The 24,719-nt window shown below is 47.4% G+C and overlaps 2 protein-coding genes across 2 annotated transcripts in view; one reads left to right on the forward strand and one right to left on the reverse strand.

The window, feature by feature from the left end:
• The window catches only part of RIPOR3 (RIPOR family member 3), a 42,952-nt gene extending 37,565 nt beyond the window's left edge, over positions 1-5,387 (forward strand). Inside the window, exons 17-22 of the mRNA XM_036395990.1 lie at positions 1,033-1,197; positions 1,359-1,517; positions 2,322-2,524; positions 2,740-2,823; positions 3,606-3,696; positions 4,452-5,387. Of these exons, the coding sequence (XP_036251883.1) occupies positions 1,033-1,197; positions 1,359-1,517; positions 2,322-2,524; positions 2,740-2,823; positions 3,606-3,696; positions 4,452-4,549 (800 nt within the window). The 3' untranslated portion in view covers positions 4,550-5,387. The remainder of the gene's footprint in view (positions 1-1,032; positions 1,198-1,358; positions 1,518-2,321; positions 2,525-2,739; positions 2,824-3,605; positions 3,697-4,451) is intronic.
• A 488-nt stretch (positions 5,388-5,875) lies between these two features.
• PTPN1 (protein tyrosine phosphatase non-receptor type 1) overlaps positions 5,876-24,719 on the reverse strand; it is a 31,196-nt gene continuing 12,352 nt past the window's right edge. Inside the window, exons 2-9 of the mRNA XM_036395775.1 lie at positions 16,217-16,307; positions 14,546-14,646; positions 13,203-13,301; positions 11,571-11,708; positions 10,949-11,158; positions 10,354-10,515; positions 9,532-9,767; positions 5,876-9,013 (exon numbers count right to left, since the gene is read on the reverse strand). Coding sequence (XP_036251668.1) covers positions 8,809-9,013; positions 9,532-9,767; positions 10,354-10,515; positions 10,949-11,158; positions 11,571-11,708; positions 13,203-13,301; positions 14,546-14,646; positions 16,217-16,307 — 1,242 coding nt within the window. The 3' untranslated portion in view covers positions 5,876-8,808. The remainder of the gene's footprint in view (positions 9,014-9,531; positions 9,768-10,353; positions 10,516-10,948; positions 11,159-11,570; positions 11,709-13,202; positions 13,302-14,545; positions 14,647-16,216; positions 16,308-24,719) is intronic.

Genomic DNA, 24,719 nt, shown 5'->3' on the forward strand with positions numbered 1-24,719 from the left:
AGTACCTGCCCTTCCCCAAGGCATGCAGAGATGGGAGAGCTGCACCCCCGGGGTGCCTGCTCGAGCCTCCCCAGGCCCAGGGCTTTCATTCTAAATTCCTTGCAAACATTGACAGCATTGAACCAGGGCTCATTCTTTGGTTCATTCTTTCTTCTACACAGAAGGAAAAAATTTGGAGAAGTTTGTCTCAGAGAAAGAGTAGCTGAACTGGTATGTTTTAAACAGGGGTGTTGTAGATGGTCAAAGAGAAGCAGAGCAGCTTAGTAAGATCCTCTTTTACATCTGTGCTTTTCCTTGGTAAGCAAACAGCCCAAATTCTGTGCCCTCTTGCCAGAACAGTTTGGTGGGCACAGAATTTTTTCTCAGGTCTTCCCACTATTAAATTCTTCCATTGGCTGTTGGACGTGACAAAATGCTAAAGCACAATGAGAGGCTTGGGAGGCTTTTGTTCCCATCTTGGTAAGTGCAGCAGCAAGAATGCAAATTTTAGTTGGAAGCATTTGCTGCCAGATTTTATCCTGGAGATGTGAGAAGAAGCTGTTCCTGAGCAGGGCTGCAGAGGGGCTGGTGCAGTGACAGGGAAGTGTGGGAGGCTGGCAGGCAGGAGCTCCGTGCCTGCAGGTAAAAGTGAGGATGGAGGTGCACATGAGGAACCACAGGGCTCCTGAAGAGCTTGTGAAGAGTCTGAGAGCCCTTAGGTCAGAGCTCTGCCCTGGGTAAGGAACAAAGGCAGCATCCCAAAAACCTTTGGCAGTGGCACCTCCTTGGCTGACAGAAGGGCAGCCCCAGAATGTTCTTCTGGAACTGACTCAGAGCTAAAGGGAACAGTGAGAGGCAGAGGAGCTGCTGATGGCAGTTCAGGAGCTCAGTGCTTGCAGCTGTGAACATTTGGGCAGCAAATGTCTAATTTTTAACAAAATCGTCTCTAACACAAATACAAGTTAGTGCTGATAGGCCATCTGCTGTCTAATTTCTCATGTGAAATCCCAAAGCTGCTAGAGCCTGCTGACTTTTTAAAATGTTGGGTTTCAGTTATTCAGAAGGCTAAAAAGAAGAAGCAGTATCTGAAAATCTGGAGTGATCTTGCAGAGCCTGGCAGCAGCATCTTGGTGACCTCGGCAGAAAGGTTCCGTCATGCTCTGAAATACACAATGATGCTCAAAGTGAAGGAGAAGTACCCCAGCCACCTGGAGACAGGTACCCTGTGAGCACCAAGCCATGCTGCCTTCATTGCAGTGCAGTTCAGCGCTGAAAATTGTCCCTGTGCATTTAAAAACCCCAACCCCAAAGCTGTCGCCTGCTTCCAGCCCCTTCCACATAACCCAGCTGCTGTTTTGTGTCTGTCCCGCTCCCTGCAGTGCTGCAGAGGCTGCTGGAGCAGATCCTCACCTGTGATGGGTTGCTGCCCTCCTCCCATTTCCAAGCGGAGCCGGTTACTCTGTTCCAGTTCTATCGGTACCTGGAGAGGCACCGCATCGGCAGCCTGGAGAAGCACCTGGCCAAGCTCGCCAAGGAAGGTAAAGGCAGCGCTTGGCTCCTCCTGCAGGGCAGCGCCCTCCAGGTTCCCGCTCCAGATACAGCTCCGGAGCAGGAAACAGCCCAGCCCTTGCACTGACAACTTGTTTCCATTTTTATTCCCTTTATGACCGTGAAGTTTTAATCAGAACAGGAAAAGCACGCTTGACTCCCGTATGTGAGCATGTGCAAACAAACCCCCTGTGAAGGATGGGCTTATCTTGAGTGCCCTGAAAATAGTTCTGGGATATTCCAGAGCTAAAGCAGAGTCAGGAGCAGCCTCCAGCTGGATCTCAGGACTGAGCACAGTCTGTGGCTTGGGTTCACTGCTGTAGCTGGACTCAGACACGGAAAAGAACAATAAAATTGCCGAGGTTACTGACCTGCATTTTGTAGCCTCAGGTAGCCAGTGCCTCACTGGAGTCTTGTCCAACATGTGAAAGTACTCCACAACGTTCTCTGTGTTAGAAAAGAATTATTTTAAAACAGTCCTGGTATTGTCTGCATCTGCAGGCTTGTGCTGATGCGGAGGACTCGTGTGGAGGGGGCTGAGATCCTGAGCTGACTGGGGTTTGTGTGTGTGCCCCGGGTCAGCTGGGGTTTGTGTGTCCGGGCTTTGTGTCCCGGGTCAGGCTGGGGTTTGCGTGTCCCAGGGCTGTGTGTGTGTCCCGGGCTTTGTGTCCCGGCTCCGGCCGGGTTTGCGTGTCCCAGGGCTGTGTGTGTGTCCCGGGCTTTGTGTCCCGGCTCCGGCCGGTTTGTGCCCCTGGCGGAGGCGTTTCCCCAGCGAGTGCCGCTCTCTCTGGCAGTGATGCTGATCGAGGAGCTGCAGTGCCCCGGCCGGCTGAAGACGCTCAAGAGGCTGAAGGGGAAGAGGCTGAGCCGGCTGCAGCCGCTGCCGCGGACGCTGCGGCTGCTGGGGCTGCTGCAGCTGGACGAGAACCACCGCGTGGGCAAAGCGGCCACGGCCTGCCTGGCCCGGGCCGGCGGCAGCGGCAGCCTCCGGGCCCGGGTGAGTGCGGGGACAGTGCGGGGACAGCGAGGGGACAGCGGGAGCTTCCCCGGGCCGGCACCGCTTTCCTGGCCGTGTTCTGCCCGGGGCCGAGCCCCTAAGGCAGCGGTGCTCCGGTGTCTCTACCTCGGCTCATTTCACGGGTAACCCCGCTCCTGCCATGGGGTTGGGTATTAAATTGACTTTGTGTTTTATTGTGCCGTGTTTTGCCCCAGGCCGTGCTGTTTTACACGGATGCTTTGTCCGGCTGTGACGCGAGGCTGCAGCAGGCTGCGTGTCTGGCTCTGAAGAACCTCAGGGTGAGCGCTCGGGCTCTGCCCCGAGGCCGGGATCGAATGCGCTGGGCTGGGCTTAGCGGGGCGGGGGTTACGGCAGCCGGGAGCCACCAGACCCCGAATGCCACCATTGCCAGGGCAGCGGGACAGCAGCTGCGGGAGGGCCCGAGCTGCCAGGCACAGCACGGCGCGTGTGAGAGCTCCTGTGATGCTCCGTGCTGAAGGGCAGTGCCTGACCGGGGACATCCAGCACGAGCATAAACCAGCAACATTTCTGTCCCAAACATTGAACTGTAGAAACCTGAGGTTAAATCAGGGGGTATTTTTAACAATAGCTCACTAAAGTCAGAAAACAAAACTAATGTTTGCAGTGCTATTATAAGAAGCAACACAGATTTAAACCTTCCCGAGGGCCCTAAGCTGTAATAGGTTTGCACACAAACAGGGAACCAATGTCTGCAAACAGGTCCTCACACAACAGCAAATCAGGGTCGATTTGCAAAGCACCAGCTGGGATTAACCCTTTCAGTGAAGGTCCTTGTTGGTACTGTTATTGATTTAATGGTCCCACAACCGTGACCTGTACCCTGGAACTTTTACACTTTCTGATGCCCTAAAACAGAAGAGAAGGTAACAGAGGTGAGATCATACCAGGAAATGTGACTGCAACCCAGTATGCTGGGGAAAAGTCCTGGTGGAATTTGGATGTCAGAGGAGATGGGAGTTTGTGTCTGTGTTTGCTTTGTAGAAAATGTCCACCAAACTGCTGAAAAGCTGCTTAGGCAAATTCTTCTTTTTTCCAACAGGCTGTGGAGAGCATTGAGCAGGTTGCCCACCTGTGCCAGTCTGAAACAGAGGAAGTCAGGAATGCAGCCAGGGAAACCACACTGTCCTTTGGTAAGGCTTTTGTACAGCTTTAAAATGGTCTGAAAGAGGGATGTGAAATAGTGCAGGACCAGGAGGGGCCTCAAGTTCAGCCTGAACACATCCAGGACAACGGAAATATTTCATGAACAGCTGTTTCATACCATGAAGATAAACTTTACATCACACATAACAGCCAAGGGCCCCTGATGAAGTTTATAGAACCAGACCAAGGAGATCCTGAAGGATTAAGTGCTTTAGGAACCACTGAACCTTTTGAAAAGGTTGTAGCTGAGGACTGACAGTGTGATGCTGGTTCATTACCTGTTACTTCACTGGAATCCAAGTGACAAGTGATTGACAGTGGAGGGGACCTGGTAAAATGTCAGTGCTCCCCATCTCCTACTGCCCAGCATTCGTGCTTTTCCTGGAGGCTCAACAGCTGGAATGCTGCCAGAGCATGGCCAGGTCATGCAGAGACACCCACTTCTCTGTTCTGTTCTTTCAGAGCCCACTTGGAGCCAGGCTCAGTTCTGGGCATCTCCAGCCCTGCCCCACAGAACACTCAGGCCCACATGAGACAGGTTTTCCAGCTCTGATACTCGTGGCAATCATTGCAGGAGGCCTGATTTTCCATGGTGCCTTCCAGCAGGTTTTGGAGAACTATTCCCTGAGGGATGTTTGTCGCTGTCGAGTCCTTCCTGCCAAGCAAGGCTGACAGGAGCGTCCCCAGAGGGTCCTGGGGTGCCTGCCTGTCCCTCAGCAGGGGCTGTTTTCTCTCTCCCCAGGGGAACGGGGCCGACAAGCCTTTGAGAAGATGGACAGGATCTGCTGTGAGCTGAGGGAAACTGCTCAGGAGGCCGAGGTTGAAATCACAGTGTTTTAGGAGTGGAATGGGAGAGTGAATCCCCTTGTCCTCACAGCCCCACGGGCACCTGAGGGTTTGGTTTTGTCTGGTTTCCTTCTCTTCTGTCCTGTCCCTGCCATCTCCTGACCCAGCACAGGTTTATTTCCAAAGGGGACAGTTTGTCATCTCCAGGATGCAGCCTGGAATGTATTTTCTCAGTCTCTCAGCACATGATGAAATACCAAGTGCTGGACAAATGAAAACTGGGATCTCTCAGAATGTGGATCCAGGTCTTATCTGGAGTTCAAATCTCCATCTTGCTGGAATTAGCTGCCCCTGCTCTGTCCAATATGATCTGTTTTCCCAGGAAGTGATTTATTGATTTGGCATTCTCCAAGGAGAGAAATGATCACTCCCCAGAGCAGCTGCCCTGTCAGTAGCACAAATCCAGCACCACTGCTTGGTGGTTTCCTTTGCTGGGGCCGTTTAGCTGCAGAAGGAGAGAGAACCTGGTACTCCCTGAGTCACTGTGTAATTGCTGCAGCTCAGGCCAGGCCCAGGCAGGCTCTGTAAGAGCTCTGTGTGCTCACTGCACGGCCCTTTGCCATGTGCAGCCCTGACTGAGGGAGGGACAGGTTTGTTCTTTTAAAACTCTGGATTCAGTCACAGCCCAAGACTTGTCCTCCTCATCCCCCAGCCCTGGCTGGCAGGGTGCCCATGGGGAGCAGCCTGGCTTCAGGTGCAATACTTGAAAGGGGGTTGGGATTGTGTGTACATGTTTTTATATATATATATATACACATAAAACTTTTCTATTTGGTATTTATTTGTGGATTTCATACTGTTTTCTAAAGTTCTAATAAACCATTTGAGACAAGGTCCTGGGAGTGTTTCCTACTGCTGTGCTTGCAGCCCTGGGGACGACAGGTAAGAGGCACTAAACCCCAAGGGACAGGGCCCTGATCTGCCCTGTCCTGCTCCACTTTGGTGAACGCTCTCCTCCAGTTGTAGGCTTCCCTAGAAATATAAACCAAAGGTAAGTGCTGGAATTCAGCCTGTGCAGGCTGCAGCTGCAAACGGGGTCAGCATCAGCTCCTGCACAAACCAACCAGGGTGCTTGAGTTCCTGCACTTCTTACCCTTAAAATTTACCTGTTCAATGTGAAAGACCAGAAGAGGGAAATGGAAGTGGCAGGGAGGGATTAGGGATCCTGGAGGCAGAGCTCCAGTAAAAGATTAGAGGAAGTTCTTACAGCAGCATTTAAATCCCTTTATGCTATAAACCTACCTCCCCCAGCCCTCATGTGCACGTGGGTCAGACAGGCGCCCATGGATCCAGCCCTGAAGCAATAACACATTCAATGGGTTCTTTAAAAAAAGAGTTTTATTGTTACAACTAAAATGAGAACTGAAAACTTGTACGGGAGATTGAAAAACTGTACAGTTGTACTCTAACCTGGGAGGCCCAGCAGCGGCTTACACAAAAGACAAGATACCTGAAACTGTATTATACCAAAACATTCAGCTTTTTTGTTGAGTTTTTACATATTTTTTTATAAAAGTTTATTCTATGGCAATCTGTAAAAAAGAAAGACCTGATGAGTAAATATTTGCTTAAGGCAGATAGCAGAGCAGCTCACTAACTTTCTAACGAGTCTAACATGGATGTTTGTCCATTTCCAAGAACAGGTTACCCAACACCCCACTGTGCTACGGTATATACACCCCCCAACTACCACAGACAGTACAGGACAGCAAACAAAATGGGCACAGCTCAGCATGGCCAGCCCTGCCCACACCTCCCTGGGCTCTGGGCACGCTCACCGTGTCCCAGACAGGGCCAGAGCTGGGCCTGGAACACAGGAAAGAAACAGGCACCAGCAGGATGCTCAAAGCTCCTCTGTCATCTGCAGGAGCTTGGTCTGGGTAGCATAATTTGCAATTGAATAAGTCTGTATTCAAAGGAAGGATCCTTTCTTTCCAGCCATACCTGGCATTTAAAATATTCCCTCTTGGGAAGGTGGCCAGAGCTGGGGTGGGTTTGTTTCTTTCCCCAGGGGTCCCAGGGCCAGGGGAGGTGTGGAAGGGCTGCCTGAGCTCTCTGGAATGTCTGTACTACACTCACTCAGCTGAAAGGAACATGCTACCACCGGGCACACGGAGCACACGGGATCCCACGGGAAGTCATGCCAAGGATTAGGCGAGTACACGGGCTCTGATAAACACCAACGGTCCAGTGCTGAACAGAGACACTCAGCAACACCCTCTGAACCACAGCCACTAAGGATCAGGTCATGCAAATATCATTTGGGCACATCAGGAAGCAGGAATATAAGTTCTGTCACCTTTCAAGCAGGTGGTGTTTCATTGGGACACCGCAGACTTCACATGCACTTGAATACAAAGGGGTACAAATGGTGCCTCAGGGCAGGGGCCTGCCCACGCTGCAGAGAACAGTGGGGACAAAGCAATCACAGAATGTATCTTAAATACACAGATGAGCCATTATATATTACCATTTTCTATACTCATTTTTCCTGTTTCCAATAATATAACTAAATATTGACTGATTACAACATTCCTCCTTTCAAGTACTGGTCTGACCAACAGTCTCACAGGTAAAGGATTGAGTCCCAGTACTACCTGAGGATTTATTATTGTACTCTTGAAAAGCCCTTGATGCAAGCTTAACAAAACACAGAATAGAGGAACTCCCACCCCCGCCCACCCCCTCACCTACTCACCCACTGAAGGAAGAGCTACACCTACAGCCAGCTTGGCAAAAATAAATACGGAGTGGAGGGGCTCCCCTGGGCTCCTCCACAGCGAGGGCTGCACTGAGGGTGGTTAAGTGCTATAGAGCTAGAAAGACTTTAGAAATAAAACAAATCAGTAACACTGCTGCAGATCAGCTGTCATGGGGCAGTTCAATCACTACAGCTCCCAGGAGTGACTTTGCTCCTGTCGTCTGCACCATGACACAAGCAAAGAACTCTTTGCTATTATTGTTGAAAGTATGAATAATTTGGTATTACCCAAGGAACAGCACTGGCTGCTTGGTGCAATGCTGCCTCCAGTGCCAGTCCTCCCCACACACCCAACCCTCCCCTAGCAGCACTTCGCCCCTGAGCCCAGGTGCTGTGGCAGCCCCCGGGGCTGGGATCCCTGCCTGCAGCAGAGCAGGACACACCAGCACTGCCAGCACAGCCAAGGGGCTGCCCAGGGCCCAGCACGGCGCTGCTGCTCTGCTCCTGGCCAAGGGAAGCTGCCCCAGCAGGGATTGCTCTGGCTCTCCCCAGTGCCTCCCTGCCCAGAGCACGCTGGGCCCGAGGGAGCAGCTGCAGAGTGAAACTGCATTTTACATTCCAAATGCTGAGGTTTAAGGACTGGTCCTTCCACGGGCCACGGGCATGGCCCCACTGCTGGTGGACATGGTTTGGTTGAATTTCCCTTTCCTGTTTCTCTCCCTCCCCTCGACCTCTCCCAACCCAGAATATAAAAGTAAAAACAGCTTTAGAGAGGATGGTGCAATGTAAAGAGGCATATGTGCAAGTAGAGTGCAACAAAAGTCAATGAGGAGATACACTTAGTAAAGAAAAAAAAAAGAAAAAAAATCAAAGAGCTGGACGTGTTGGGATACCCTGAGCAAATGCAGAAGCCTGGTTCTATCAACACAAGGAAAACAATCAGCTCTTTAAGAACAGTTATGCCAAGATTAAATATATCAATACCACAGGCACTGCCCACAACTCAGTCTTTAAAGATGAAGCAAATTTAAAAAAAGACAAAAAACAAGCCAAAAACCAACTACAAACACACCTCCCCTTCCAGAAGTTTACATTCTTCAGGTATGTGGGTTTCTTTTTTTCTTTTTTTGGGAACTTGTCAATGTAAGTCATGTATTTGGTTACAACACTTGGAGAGTACAAGCAAGTTTCACTTGTGCCTAGTTTTTCTGAAACAAAAGAAAATGAACTGGCTTTTTAAAAAAGGCTAAAAACAACAATGTGTTGTAATTCTATTATTTAGTTAAAAAAAAAAAAAAGAAAACAAAAAAGGAAAATAGACTATTTGGCATTTTCTCTGCTTACTCCTGAATATTTCAAGGCCCTGAGATTACAATATTATGTTCTTGGGACCACAGGGCTGGATAAAACCCTAGTGCATCGATTCTCTCATGAAGCCCTACCCAAAGTTCTGGCCTTTCCCCTAAATCTACCTGCTCTGAGCCAAGGCTGCCCTGCCTGGAGGGGCTCCGCGGAGCCGGGCGCGAGCCGGGGGCGGCGCTCCTGCCGCTGCTCAGTGGAAACACACCCTGTAGCAGAGGTAAGCTCCTGCCGTCAGGAACGTGAACATGCAGATATTCACTAGGAAGGGCTTCCAGGTGGCCACCACGCTCTCATCCTCCTCCTCCGAGTTCTCCTTCACGGACTCCTCCTTGCGGGGCGAGAGCCGCGGGTTGTCCCCGACAGGTCTCCTCCGGGCTTCAGTGTCGTGACTAGTGCTGAGGACAGAGGGAGGGAGGGACGTTCAGGGCTGGCTGGGAATGAATACTCCATGCTGGGCTGGCCATGGAGGAGAGAAGCCATGCAGGTGCTCCAAGGGCAGGGAACACCACAGAGCTGGAAAGCTCTCGGAGCTGCAGCAGCCACCAAAGCCCAGCCTGTCTCCAGTTAGGAGACATCTGGCTGCTCAACAGAGGTTTAGGAAGAGCTTGGGAGGATTCTGTGCCCTTTAAAGAATAAGCTTTAACCACCACCTGCTTTCACTGCTCATCACAAATCTGCCAAGACAGGCAGTGAAGGAACCCAGCTCACACCCCCAGCTGGGTCAGGGGAACACCAAAGTTCTAAACTCGAGCACCTGCCCAGAAAGCCAGAAAGGGACGGAATGTGGCTGCTTGCTCAGCCCTAACCCCCAAAGAGCATCTCAAGGTGGAAGTGAACATCTCCTCCCCTCTGTCACTGCCTGCCTGTGGCTCTGTGTGCAGAGCCCAGCTGTCAGGGGCAGTGGCTGCTTTACCTGTCTGTGCTGGGGGCCACAGCTGAGCGGGCCCTGCTGTCCGGAGCTGCCTCCTCCACGCTGCTGAGTGAGCTCCTGATCTCCTCCTCCACTGACTGGGACTTGCCCAGGAGCTCTGGGTGCTCGTGCATCCTCCCATTGTGCACCTCTGAGGTTCTCTTCGGGGGCCTGGGAGGTGGGGGGGTGTGCTCAGGGGGTGGCTCCAGGTCCTCGTTGGAGAGCTCTTTCCACTGCTCCTTCAGGGAAGGACAAACTCTGTTAAGCTTTTCTCTTTCAAGCTGCTCTAACTTTAAACTTTACCATGGCAGAATCTCTACCTTGTAATTAACTCTTACGGTGGCTCTTCATTTGCTTTGCAAAAAAGGAAAGAAAAACCGGACACAAAAAGTCCAAGCTACATCCACTACACAAAACATACTGAGAAATTCCAATCTGCTTCTAAAAAACTTAAGCACAAAATAAAATCTACTTTCCTAGAGTTCTGCTTACCATAAAAAACCCTGATGAATTTAATCATGACACTTCAACTTCAGGCATATTAGAAAACTTGTACTGTCTGAAATTCCAGGGGAGGCTGATGCAGCAGCTCCACCCCAGTCACTGTGCAGGAAAGCACAGGAGGCACTGCTACAAAACAGGAACTTTTGGAAATAAATAAAATATAGCACTTTAGGTCGTGACAGATTGTAAAGCAGTGTACCTAAAAACCCCATAATATAAACATGTACTGAAGCTGAAGCAAGCACCAAATTTGAAGCTTCTTCCCATCCTGTTCCTCCCACCCACTTGCTGCAGTTCTCTGGAGCTGCCAGGAGCACTCACTTGCACTGAAGCATCTCCCATGATGAATTTTGCCCCTTCAATAACAGCTAGGTAGGAGAAGCGGAGCTGGTCTGCAGTCTGGATGAGCCCCATCCTGTACTTCCTCATCTCCAGGAGAACCTGCTTGACGTCCACGGAAGAAGGATCTTTCCGTTTGTCCATCTGCAGATAGAAATGTGAAACATGTTTTCTGCTCTGAGGAGGTTCACTACAGTGACTCATTTTGTGGTAGGGCCTTCATACCACCCTCCACACTACAGAATGAACAAACTCACACACAGCTGCTATCAGCAGCTCATTACTGGGTCTCCAAAAACACTGAGGGGAAAACTGGGCCTCAAATATGCTGCTTTCCTGAAGGCAAAGCCTGTCTTTGTGAATCACTCTGAAAACCGGAGACCTCCCTTCCCCAGACTCAGAATGGCCACTTAGGAACCAGACCTGCCTTGGAATGCACTCCTGGGACAGCGGGGTAAAGCAATGGCAGGTGACAGGAACCCTGCCCAGCCCCTGGCCCTTTGCAGCCTCCCCCTGGGCAGAGCAGAGCAGAGCAGAGCAGAGCAGAGCAGAGCAGAGCAGAGCAGAGTGCCCTTACCAGCAGCAGACAGGTGTCCACCAGGCAGAAGGTGCCCGACCTGCCGATGCCCGCGCTGCAGTGCACCACGACCGGGCCGTGCCCGGGGCTCAGCGAGCCCGACTCCCGCACCTTGAACAGGAAATTCAGGAACGACGCCGGCGACTCCGGCACCCCGAAGTCGGGCCAGGTGGTGTAGTGAAAGTGCAGAATCTCTCGAGTTTCCTGGGTCTGCAGAAACAGGGGTTGGGTACACCAGTCAGGACTGGGAACACTGACTGAATTCCAAAGTTTCACCAGACTGAGGGAGCTTTTATAGCTGCACAGCCAAGAAACTCATTACAAGTAATGGTCTCTTGTTGGGAAGGGCTCCACTGGGAGCAAAGGGATTTTACTTGTTTCAAGTTTAGTTATTTCAGTACAGTTCAAAAGCTTGTGTCACTCTGGGTATGGCTGAGACATGAAACTGCCTGGAGGGTCCCCAGGAACATCTCACAAATACCCAAGAGTTCCATTTCCACAACATCTCATGCAGGATCATCAAGTCCAGGACAATTCATGACCACCAATTTCCAGCCCTTGTTGGTGAGGAGATGAATTTCACCCCAAGGAGAACAAGGACTGGATGAGACCCGGTACTCACGGTCAGGTTTTCCAATTCCAGCTGTCGTACTGTGTAGTAGGATTTGATATCTTCCGATATCAAGGTTAGTTTCAAGTTTGTATCTTCAAAAAACATTTCTTTCTCTTCCTTCCGTGGCCAGTACTGTGCACACTTTACCTAAAGCCAAGCAGGAGATACATAAATGTCATTACCCACTCCTGACTGCATTGCAATTTTCTTATTAAGGTTTCCCAGAGAGATGAGCTCTGCAGAGACTGCTGCATGCCAGGGACTTTAATGAGCCAACCAAATGGGAAAGCAGCACATTTTCAAGTGTGCAGGAAAAACCTGGAACTAAAATACTCATCAGCAGCATGAAGAGGAAAGTCTGCACCCAAGCTCCTGACACTGAAATGTGGGATCCTGTGCCTGGGAGAACTGGCCCCTCCTGCTGCCCCTGAGCCCCTGCTCTGCCCTGGGACCAGGATCAGCCCCTGACCCTCCCCTCTCCCAGGCTCTGCACGAGGCTCAGGCCTCTTCTGCTAAAGGGCAAACAATGTGGCCAAACCAAAAGTGGCAGAACGATGCTAAACCAACAGCAGGCCCAAGACTAAGGTGATTTCAGACACCATTTTAATAAACAGAAAACCCCTGCAGCATTTTCTTCATAGGCAGACTAAGAGTGGTTTTGCTCAAACTAATTCTAATTTATTTTGAAAATACATCCTCTTATTTATCAGGGTGTAGAATACAGTTCCAATTCTCTGCACTTTTTGTGTGGATTTATAAAAGTTATAGCAATTTCCTTTCTGTCTAATTTCTCCACAATGTGTCTGCAAACAATATTTTGTCATGCTCCACTCTAAGTCTCCCACTGCTGTTTGCTGAGGAGGGTAAGCACTGCCCTAAGGGACCACAGTAATTTGTTTTGTTCAGAACTAGAGCAGTGCAGAGAGGGAGCAGGAATGGTTGGAAAGGAAGAAACTATTGAAAAATTTGGTTACCGCATCTCTTTTGAAGATTAAATTTCACTTGTAGTACAAAACCCAGCAAAACACTGAAAGTTCCAGACTGCAGTTTATTAAAGCACAGCTCATTGCCCAAGAATTTTCCTGATTATTTGGAATGTTTTTCTGATGATGCAGAAGCATGTACCACCCAGTTATCACTGGTGGACACCCAACACCCTCACTGCCCTCCTGCAAAATGTCTTTACACATGATTGTACTTTACTGTGTACAGCAGTGACCCTGGAGGGGACAGTGTGCCCCGGGGCTCAGTGTGCGATGGAAACCTGGAGCCCCAGAGCTTCTCTCTCTGCTGCAAAGCCACTTCACACTGCAGAGCCCTGAGAGGTGCAGTCTGTGCACACTGAGAACAACTCCAGAGCCCCTGGTGAGCAGCAGAGACTTCCATTTGTGTGGAGTCACGGCGTGTTTGTGTTCTACTTTAGCCAAATTCACGAGAAATTAGGCCCCACAATTACAAAGCCAGTGATTTTCTGACTGCAGCAGGATCAGTTCACCAAGTATTCAATTCCAGGTACAACTTCTCAGACAAAACTACTTGCAGTCATCCCATCCCATTCTTTGGGTCGGTTTTACTTGGGTTTTTTATTAGAGAAAACCATAAATGTGATGAACACACAGCTAGAGCTGGGTGAGTACTTACGGATCCCTTTTCCATCACTCTGTTCAACATGACAACACCACGGCTTTTCTGTTCCCAAACCATCTCCCAAAAGTGACCACAAGTATTTGGCAAAGGTCCCTGCAGAGACAGAATCACCAGAAATAAGCATTATTTTCTGTAAATGTCAGGGCATTCTTCCCCAGTAACAGTCCCTGCACAAGGCAATAGATTTAAAAAAGTAACAAGCAACTTCTCACTTAAAACTGTAAAAAAATGCAGTGAGACAGCTTTAAGTTCCATGTTATGAATTTACCCATGAAAACATGGGTAATCTTTTCCCCCCATACATAAGAGGAAGAGAGACACAGTCTCATTGTGAGAACAGAACTGGGAGTGAAAAATGCTGCATTTTCTTAGGAAAGATATACAAAGGTCATGGGGAAATAAACCCCACTGACTAAAAGCAAAAATAACATCTGTGTCAAACTACTCTGCAATCCCTCATCCTTATTCATGATACTTGAAAATTACTTGACTAAAACATCCAAAAGACTGAAAGGATGCAAAATCAGTAACAAATTATATGGTTTTCCACAATCTTCACAGATTTGCCTTGGGACTGAATGAAATAGTGACTCCTTTTAAAGACTATCTATTCCCAAAGTAGATTTCCTTACAACTTCCTACTTCTGCTATGTTCCTTTGCTATTTTCTACTCTGAAGCTATAGCTCTGAAGCTTGGGTTGGATCCACTCCTGTGCTCAAACAGAACAGCAGGTCCTCAGAAAGAATGACTGGATTTAAATGAAGCCATTCAAAGCCATTAAATGTGGATCAGGAGAGTACCAGTATCAGTCAGCTGCACATCTGACCATTGCCCCCAGAGCTCAGCCCTGTGATCCCCCCCAGCCTGAGGCAGGGCAATGGCAGCTGTGCTCAAAGGACCATTTTCACATTGCACACTGCTCTGCCCATTTCTTCCTGAGAAGATTTATCTCTATTCTTTAGAAACAGGAAGGAAGAGCTGTCACTTGAAAATATTAATCCCAGTCTACCTTTATCTAAAGCGTGGGAGGAAGGGGTAAAAAAAGAGCCAAGATTAGAGATCAGGACAGTCTCCAGGGAAATGAACATTTAGCACAAACAAGAAGCCTGGCACAGTTGCTGGCTCTCAGAATAAGACAACAGGGCATGTGGGTACTTTTAATTTGTTATACAGATAGGTGGGGAATTGACAGATTCAGGGAAAAGCAGTGGCTTTTATACACACACAGATGTTTGTATGCACTTAAGTAGCTTTACAATAAAGAAAACAAACAGAAAATCCATGAAAAACAGCTCCAGCCACCACAATATTTTTATAATCCACTGCCAGCAATTACCTGGGTAAGGATGTAGCTCCTTTGGGCCTCTTCCATTTTTATCAAACTAGCATTGATATAGTCATTGTCACCTTGGTTTAGCTTAATTCGACTGTGATCAACTGCAGCACAATTAGAAAACACAGGTTAATGAGCATGGAACACAGTGCAGGCACATCCTCACCAGCAGGAGGGGTCAGGAGCTGAGCTGTGCTGGGCAGTGCCCACTGGGATCAGCCCCTCAGAGCAGGGAGCACAGCTCCCACTTCACCTCCCAGGAACACACCACAGGGGTGAGGCCCTGGCACCTGCAATAATCCCCACTGCAATCTGCAAACCAGATCACCCTGACCTATCCATTCAGTTATCAAGTTGCTGGTTTTAAATAAATCTAATTACACAACTGCTTATCTTTTCAGCTTAAACATTCAAATACAGCTTGTTCAAGGTTGTTAAAGGTTTGTCTAAACATATATTGGGTAAACAGGACAGAGACCTTTTATTCTTATAGGTATTTAGTTACTATTCCCAACCTGACCACCCTTTCATGTACAGAAAAAGTGATCAAAATTCAAGAAATAAAGCAAATGTAAAGCATTTGCTCTTTTGTTAGTCACTTGCTCAACCTGGGACTAAAGAAACCAAACCACCAACTAAAAAACCTCAATACGCACAAGGGTTCCCACATTTTGCAAGAAAGCAAACAGACTGGGAGCAGGATTATCTGAAGGCAAGAAGGAATTTGTTGCTCACAACCTCAAACATTAGAAGTGCTTAGTAAAGCAATTACAGTAAAGCATCGCTGTTCTGGTTAACTGCCCCAACGGCCTCAGGAGCTTTAAGCACAGAAGTTCTGTGGCCCAGGGACAGCAGCTGGGCCTCTGGCCTGGGCCAGGACTGCTGAGCTCAGGGAGTGCTGCGCCCTGAGGGACGCGTGGGCCAGGACTGGCACTGTCCTGTGCCGAGGAGGTGGCTCAGAGACCTCCTGGGAGCTCCCTGCAGTGTCAGACACATTAAATATTATTGCTGACCAGTCCATGGAGCATCATTTCTGCCATGTGGCTGCAGCCCAAGGCCCTGGATGGCAGCAGCTGCGGGCAGGTGGCACCGGGACTGTCCCTGTCCCTGGGATGGCAGCAGGAGAGCCAGGCTGCAGCAGCACGGTGAGCTGTGTTTGCACAGGACCCGTGCTCAGAGAGGCATCTCCCCCAGCACAGGGGACACAGCCATTTCCAAACCCAGCTGCAGCCTGGGAGCATCACCATGAGCTCCTGCTGTGCTCCACGGAGCTCAGCTCTGTCTGTGGCAGAGTTCTGTGCCACCCTGCTCCCAGGAGGGCACTGCTGCCACCTGTGCTGCCTGCAGGAGGCTCTGCTGGCTGAGAGCTGCACAGAAACCACCCTGCAACCTCGGAAATGCTAGTTCAGCCACCATTCTCAAAGGTAAAGCAAGTTTCCTTCTTCAGGTTTCTGCCCACAAATTCAGACTCTACTGTGTGCTGCTCTTGTATAACCCTGTGGATATAAATGCATCCTGTGACACCAGTCTCACAAATAAATAAATATAATAACAAAGAGTTGTCCTGGGTGCTTATCCACCTAACAGAATCTTGTTCTTACAATGAACATTCAGCTGTGAAAAGTCATTAGAAGTCAACAGTCTTACAAACAATGGAAAAGAAAGTGTACTTACAGGGGCTGACATCTCTGTACCTATTTCTATTTTTGTTTCTGGGATGTTTGGCCACTTTACATGGAAAATCGCTGGCTTCATGCCTGATGTCCTGCAACATAAAAAAACCAACTCTGTTAGGTATGAATCCATCTAATTTCATACCATTGGCTATTTCAAGGCAAATCCCCATCTGACTTCACATCTTCGTGTGAGGGAATTCTGGACAGAAAGCACTTTGGGCCTCCAATTAAGAATTGAGTTTAAATTTCTCAGAATGCAACACTAACATTATTTATTAAAATATTATTAGTTTGCATAATAAAGCAGCACAACATTCACCAGACATGATGCCTTTCAGCTCCTGAAGGAGCAGGGTCTCTGCCCCAAAGCACTGCCACATAAACTGCTTTAAGCCCTTGTTTGCAGCATCAGTGAAAATATCAACCCTGCTTCTGACTCAGCAGCAGTGAAAACATTCATTGTGATAGAAAAGAACTTGTCTGCCCCCCTTGGCATCACACAGACACAGAGTGATTTGTCTAAGACCACGTTCATCATTATCCTGAGTTATCAGCACGATGTCACAGAGCTGCAGTGGCAGAAGTCAGCTGTGCTCAGCTAAAACAGATGCAGCACCTCAAACAGATCACCAGGGCTCTCTCAGATAGGTTTTTTTCAGGTGCATATAATAGCTCAGCTACCTGAGACCATCTCAGAAGCTAAAATAAAAAGAATTCTGCTGTCCTTGGACATTAGTCCCAATTTGCTGAAACAGAACTTCACATTGTAAATAAATACTGTGTAAGCACAGTTCTGCATATAAAGAATCAGGATTTTTTTCAAGTGGGCCATCTACTGCAGCACATTACCTGTTTATCTCTTGTGCTGCATTATTCAGGTATGTACCAATTTACCCTGAATGCTGCATGTCAGGAGAAGAGTTCTGATTTACATAAACCTGCCCAAAATTAGCACAGTATTCCAAACCTGAAATAAGGGCTGACATCAGCTGCCAGCTTTTTATAACTGAACACATGGCTGCCAGTATTTCTGCTTATGAAGAATGCAGTCTGGAGAATATGATCTGGACTGCCACAGTCTAATATCTCAAACATGAGGCAGCTAAAATGGGTGTTTTCAGAAATTTGTCTCTGACACTAGGTTGGTGACTTTGTACTTTACAGGGATTTATTCTTCCATACTGACTGTACAGGATTAACAAGAGAAAAAAACAGGGAACTAGGAAAAATGGTTTTCTAGATCACTAACCACATTTCCCAAATGTGTGTTGAAAATCCCTAACACCCAAAACCAAAACAACTCCCCCCCACAGGATTCATATTATAAAAGCATCAAAATGCAAACCAAACCAAGATCCCTAAGGAATTTTCCTTAGGGAAAGTAAATACTGGGCTATTTTAGCAGCAGCACTAATACACAGTTTCATTTCACAGAATTAACAGATTTGAAAGAAATCTGTCCCCTCTTTTAAAACTAAATTGATCAAATGCTTCTTTATAAAATGGAATTATACAAAGGAACTCTAATACAAAAATATTACACTGAAGCATCCACATGTATGTGCACACACAAACTACTGCCAGTCCCCAGGAGTTCCACAGATACCAACACCAACATCCAGTATTTCAGGAACTGAAAGTGGCAATTTATTGTGCAGGGAATAGAGAGCTGGCTATTACCTCACCAGCAAATATCAGATCTTTTTCAAGATGCCACAGTGCCTAAAGGTACTTGGAGAATAATGGAGTTCTAGAGATGCTGAGCTCCCACAGGCACAGAGAAAATGGAAAGAAACAAGTCACTCGAGTGCCTTCAGCAGACTATTTAAAACCAGCAGTGTATTTCTGGAGCATGTTTCAAGAAACAGGAAAAACCACGGGCTGGGGGTGGGATGGTAACAAAAGAGGGATGGAAGCATGGCAACAGGCAAGTTCTGCCTGGTGTGGAAAGCCAGCCAGCACCCAGCACCCCACTGCTGAGCGTGAGGAACACAGGAAAAGAGAAAATCCAGGAGAGCAGGCATGCCTGCACATCACACAGGGCACACTGTCCTCAGCAATGGGGGGAAAAGCGGTTTGGAGTTTTGGTTGGGCTTTTTTGGATACAGAAGCTGCTAGAACATCTAAAGTGACCAAAGAAAATTTATCATCCAAGGTCACTTCCAGGATATGAAGCTGACTGTAGTGGAAATGCAATTGCCTTCAACAGAGAACATGGCTGGAGAGAAGAACCCAGGGCCCACAGGAGCTGTGGGGCCATGTCAGGGCCTTGTCAAACACTGCTGGTCCTGGTCACTGCTGGAGCCACCTCATTACTGACACCACTCAACTGCTGGGAGGGTAGGCTCAGAACACGCTCTAACAGGACCACAAGGTCCCCACGCTGGAGAAACCAGACTCATTCACAGCAGGGAATTATTCTGCTCTGAGGAACTTGAAGCAGAGATGTCACGAGAACTGGAGGTAGTGGATGAAGGCAGGGATTCATGAAGTTACCAAACACCTTCTTGAATCACACCCAGTCACACTGCAGAGATCCTGCCTGTCGAAAAGGAAGCTTGACATTTCATTTAAAAGGTCGTGCAATATAAAACTTGGAAGAGGAAGGGCTAGAACTGAAGTCAGTTTTCCAAAATCAAATGCTTTGGGTTTGGAGCATGAGTCACTTCATGCCACTCATCTCCTGGTTTTAAGCCCTGTCCCCCAATACTTTGGGGTGGAAAGAGGAAGTCTGCTGAAGCCCTGCTCTTCAAAAGGGAACTTCCTGAGCTCCGAGCACAACAGCACATCGGGCTTCACTTTCCCCATCCTGTTCAGATGCCAGCAGGAGATTCAGAAAGAGAAAATCCACCTCAAAATCTCCAAGTAAATATTCTGTAAGACCACAGGAAGAGTGGCCATGCCATCAGCCATTCAAGCACACTGTGTAGATTTGTGTATCAGTGTTTAGAACAGACACTAAAGGTGCAGTCTCAGCTTCACCAGACTCACTCCCAGGAAACCTTGCAGCAGGGCTCAATTTGATCACACTGTTTAATTGTACCATAAAGCCTGGAGCAGATCAGACTCAGAGATAACAATTTACTGTCATTTTAGCAGTTCTGCTCCTACGGGAAGCAGTAAATGCCAAGACCTTATCAGGGGCTACAGAATTGCTCCTAATCCATCTACTGAGGCACTCACACTAAGGACAGCACTTCACAAAAAATTATATATAAAGACTTATATAAAAAAGTAATCTTAGCTAAAAAACAGGTTTCCTCTTAAAGCTGCCACTGAAGAAAATGATGACATGATACTGCTGGAAAAGGTGGAAGAGTAAAAAGTTACAATACAGTCAAGTGGAAGGTGCTCTTTCCCCATGATGTCACTCAGGCTGGTTTCAGAATGGAAATATCCCTACAGTCCAATGAGGTTGCAAAGAGCTGTATAGAAGAGCACAAGAAAACCAGCAAGTACCAAGAGATTCACAACAAACTCCTACTTTACACAAATGGGAAAAGGTCTTCAGATCCAGCATGGGAGAGAGCAACCTGAGGCCCTGAACTCACTCCCCAACAAAAGAACTTCATGAAGATATAAAGCACACAACTGCTCAGGCAGCCCCCCTTGACAAGGAAGATTTGATTTCTTATCCTACATTCAGCTTTACATAAGGGTATTTGGGCAAGAACAAGAAATGAGGATGTAACTTGTAGGTAAGAGGAAGGTCATCTAAAGATCAGATAAATGAACAGACAGCTGCACCACACAACATAAATCTTAACAAGCAGCTGCAGAATTTTAGCCAGCTAAGTGAAATAAATGTGGATTTTAATACCCTTTAAAAACATTTTATCTGGTCTCCTAATTTTGCTTTCAACTAAGATATGGTAGTGTTGATTTGCTTACTAATCTCCCTCAAAAAAAAAGAAAAAGAAACCAGTTGCCTGCTATGTGAAGCTTCTTCCTGAGGTGGAGCAGCACAGAGAGGAAAGGACAGGCTTGTTTAAAGTTCAACAGCACTCTTACAGGAGGTTAGAATAAATAAATAAATAAGAAATCCCACACTTGCAACACGGTTTCCTAGAAAGCCCCCTGCTAGTTCAGCACTGCCCGGGCACCGTGAGCCGGCGCGGCCCTGAGAGGGTTCGTGACTCCAGTCAGCTGCTGGGAGCACGGAAATAACCCCCAGGAGAATGTAAACTGGCCATGGCTGCCACATTAAATCATCTCAACACGCGGCAAAGTGGGCTCGTTTTTCCCAGGGCTGTATTTATCACAGCTAGCAGGTATTCCAGACTGTCTCTCAGCACTGACCAGTTCCAACACGCCTCACTGAGAGGCTCCTGACAGCAAACGCTGCGGTCCCCCACTGCAGCCACTCCATCAGGGAGATAACTGCACACTGTACATGCTCACTTCAACACCTGCACCTGAGTGGCTCTCAGGGCCTGGCAGCACTTCCAGAAGGGAGAAAGCCACAGATTTGTGCCACTTCCACACTTTAGCAGTGCATTATCTTGCACGTTCCCAGAAGGAAGGCACTGCTGTCAATAAACCACAGCAACGCTGCACAGCCCAGCTGCTCAGATTCTCAGATTGCCTCGGTGTCATCTGCAATGGGTAAAAACTGGTTTTTCAGTTCTGGTTCTTATGAGTGTTGCAACACAGACAGGGAAATCAAAGAGCTAAACTCTAGTATCAGGTTAAAGAATTACATGAGACTTCTCAAATTTCAGTAAGTTCAAAATATAGTTTGTCCTTGAAATTTATGACCCATAACAGAAGAAGTTCAGAGCTGCTGGCAGGAACATTCTACTTCTGCTGTTTTGTAGCCATGTACTCACTGCCAAAACAGGAAACAACTGAATGGAGTGTCAGCGTAAGAAAACAACTCAAGTTCCCCTCTTCTTCTTCACATCCATCTCTATTTTTCCTCCCAGATACTCAATCTGCTCCAGAAGTGCATCTTGGACATTATTGGAAGGATAGAGACGTTTAAGATTGTGAAATGGCTTTTTCTTGACAGCTGCTGTGCAAAAGCAGAGCTTTGCTATCTGTATCATCAAACAAAGTCAGTGCCAGGAAATAAACCACACTCTCATTAAAGTGTCAAGAGGTTCTAACTCAGTTGCTCTTCTTCTGTAAGAAAAGTAACCACTGCAATGAGATCCACATCTTCATTTGCCCAAACATTAGGGGTCTCTACATAAAGAGTTCTGGTTTAACCTCATCTCAAATAGACTGGTGCATCCCACAGACCAGATATCCACATAACTCCTAAAGGAATTTAGTCTGCCTAGCAAATCCAGACCTTCATTTGTTTGCAGTATGGGTTTTGTACGAGTTTAAAAATGTATCATTGCTGGCCCATAGGGCATTCCAGGCTTCACAGACTGACAACTGTGGTTATAAACAGTCCTGCTTTCCTAGATACCTAATATTTTCATTCTGACATCTCACAAGCCATCTAAGAGCATTATAGCTTTTACAGAGCTACCACCAAAAAAAACCACACACAAAACCCAAGGCTTTGGAGGCTTTGGAGGAGAAAAAAAAAGACATGAACCCTGCAAATGCTAGACCTAAGGGAGGGATAAGAAACACTTCTCACACCTTTCCATGTGCTGCATAACCGAGGTATTTCCTAGAATTTAGACAAGCTGCAAATGGCGTGTTTCAAATTGGAAACAAAAGGATAAGAAATGCCCCCACTGCAGATAGCTTACAGTTTCTCAAGGGGATCCCTGGCTTCATGAAATAGGAACCATGGAATGATTTACCACAGAATTTTTACCTATACTCACTCAGAGCCCTCTACTCTCTTTCAGAGATACTGTGCTGATAACCTCAGTTAATGTAAGAAAACAAGACTGTACTATCTCCCCCAAATCTTGCATAATCCATTACTACCATTCCCCAAATCTTGTGTAATCCATTACCACCATGTAATCCTAAGATAAATGAACTAATTTGATTAATAAGTAAATAAGATAATCAAATGTAAGTCTTGCTTCCTCACGAGGTAACACATTCAAGGTCTTACCAGTTAAAAGCAGAACTGATCTTTACAGATTCTTTTTCCTTTTCTCCCATTTTTAATCCCAGTGTATGTATCTGCTCCAAGACCCCTGGCTCTGAACACATCCTGCTCTTCTATTCAGCTGGGCATGCTGGCACACTGCCCACTGAAAGAATACGGATTTGCAGCATATCTGGGGTTACCTGCAGCTGAGGAGGAATCCAAAAGGCCACTGCAGAACCAGGTATTGTCCCAGCAGAGAAGGACATTATCACCCTCTGCCTCAAGAGAATCCAGGACTGATTCTGCTTAGGACTGGATCTTCACTGTCACAGTTGAAGGCTCCTAAATCAGTTGGGAAGATCATTAATACACTCGTCTAATGACCTGTGCCAGCCCCACTGCAGGGAGCAGCAGCACAGACACAGAACAAGCTCTGTGCACTCCATCAGTAATATCACAAGTGAGTTTGAAAGCAACCAGCCCTAGGTATCTGAGTTCCACTCTTCTTACTAAGCCTCAATGAAGGTTTTTAAAAAGAGCCTTCACTTCAGATTAAGAGGTGCACTTCACATGCACTGAGCTACAACCGAAACTCGTCTGTGGTGTTTGTGTCCTTTCACCTTTTCCTGGAAAGTGTGTTGACTAAAAGCCAAACAAACAGCACAGCACTTTAGCTGCTTAACAGACAAACACCGCAGTCATTTCACTCAGGACAAATATTTTCAAGAAACAAAATAAGATCGCCAATGCTCGATTCATTTTTCAAAAAAGAAATGGCAACATTTGTGTAGTCTCATCAGCGGTTTAAACTCACATAGATGCAGAACTATCACAGCATTATTTTTAATCCTTTTGGAGATTACATGAGTTTAACACATCTAGGTTACCAATTGGTATCTTAAAAATACTGGTCACAATAACAGATAACGAGACAAGTCCAGTAGTGACATCTGCTCATCTGTGACTTGCAGAATTTGCTAAAATACCAGAACTATCAAAGAAAAAAGGGCAGTTTGCCATTCCCAAGTGATCTTAGCCTTGCTGAGATAATTTTCAACATAAGGTACCATATGTGAGAGAGCTACTTGCCTAGCACAGCATGACCAAAGGTACAGAGAAAACCAAAGTCAGGCTGCAGAAGCATTCCAGGGGGGCTGTGCTCCAGAGGCAGCCAGCACCAGGGCCATTCCCACAACACAGCCCATACGAGCTCACAGCCCCCTTCCCAGGGAGTCATGAAATGAGCCACGGGAGCAGAACACAGCCCCGGGCTCCCAGCAGAGGTGATTGCCCAGACACTGCAGCTGCCAGGACACTCGATCCTGCTCCCTGCCCGGCTGCCAGCGCAGCGCCCGCTGCTGAACCCGAGGCCTCTGCTGGGACAGGAGCTGAAGGAGAGGGACAAGTGTTTGTAAAGCACTCCCGAACACCAGCCACACCTTCCTGGGAACACAACCTCACCAACTCATTAGCTTTCCCTTTCGGCCCTAATTGGAGCTAATTAGGGAGCAGCCATGAAGCACCAGGGAGTTTAGTCAGGAGTAAGAACGTGACTCCCTCAGGGACAGGTACAGCACCTACAAATACACAAGACCTGAGCAGCATCTGTGGTGTGCCTAAAACTTCCAGCTACTACAAAGTCATCATCTCTCCTAACCCATCATTTTTGCTTATCCAGCAGAGATAAATTATTTGTCAAACTTTGGGACGTTCTGCAGTTCTAATCCTCAAGGCAATCCTAACAAGTCAGAAAAAGAGAAGGTTTTTAAATGGTCTCCTAGTGGTGATGTTGAGGTTTTTTTTTCAGTTTGGTTTTATACCCATACATTTAGCACCAGGACAATTCCCTGGAAGGCATGTGATTCCCTGAATAAGATCCCAAGGATTTCTAACCCTGGATTTAGAAAACAGGACAATGCTTCTGACACTTCTCAGCCCATTCTGCAGCACTGTTTCTGTCGCAGAGAGGTGAGGGGGCTTCAACAGAAGTAAACAGACACCTCTCCTGAAAGGTGCCACTGACTACATTAAAGGGGTTACCAGTAATGAAGACCAAAGAAGTTTACATTACTACTTGAAAACAGGAAATAATCTGGGCTCAGAAATTCTGGTGGGTGCTCAAAGTAAGTATTACAAACTAGGTGGAATAAGTGATGTCTATACAGAGACAAAGTCAGAGCAAAACCTTCACCAGTGTCAGAGAGGCCTTACAGAACCACACTTGCCTCAAAACAAAAAATCTGAGTTGTCAAAGAGCTCCACACTTCACATATTTACTTATCAAGCTCTTTACAAATTCAACAACATGACTTGGCACCTTACAACACCTCCCAAAACCACAGGCAATGCAGTGAGTAATAGGGGAAGAGGAGACTTTGTTACACTCCAAGATTTATCATCAATTCCTTTTTGTTATGCTGTTAACACATCAATAGCATTTGCTGCAAAGGGAAAACATGGGCTGGTTGTGAGAACGTGCACACACATAACCCTT

Source organism: Molothrus ater, chromosome 17 (genome assembly GCF_012460135.2).
Source record: "Molothrus ater isolate BHLD 08-10-18 breed brown headed cowbird chromosome 17, BPBGC_Mater_1.1, whole genome shotgun sequence".
Classification (NCBI taxonomy): Eukaryota; Metazoa; Chordata; class Aves; order Passeriformes; family Icteridae; genus Molothrus; species Molothrus ater.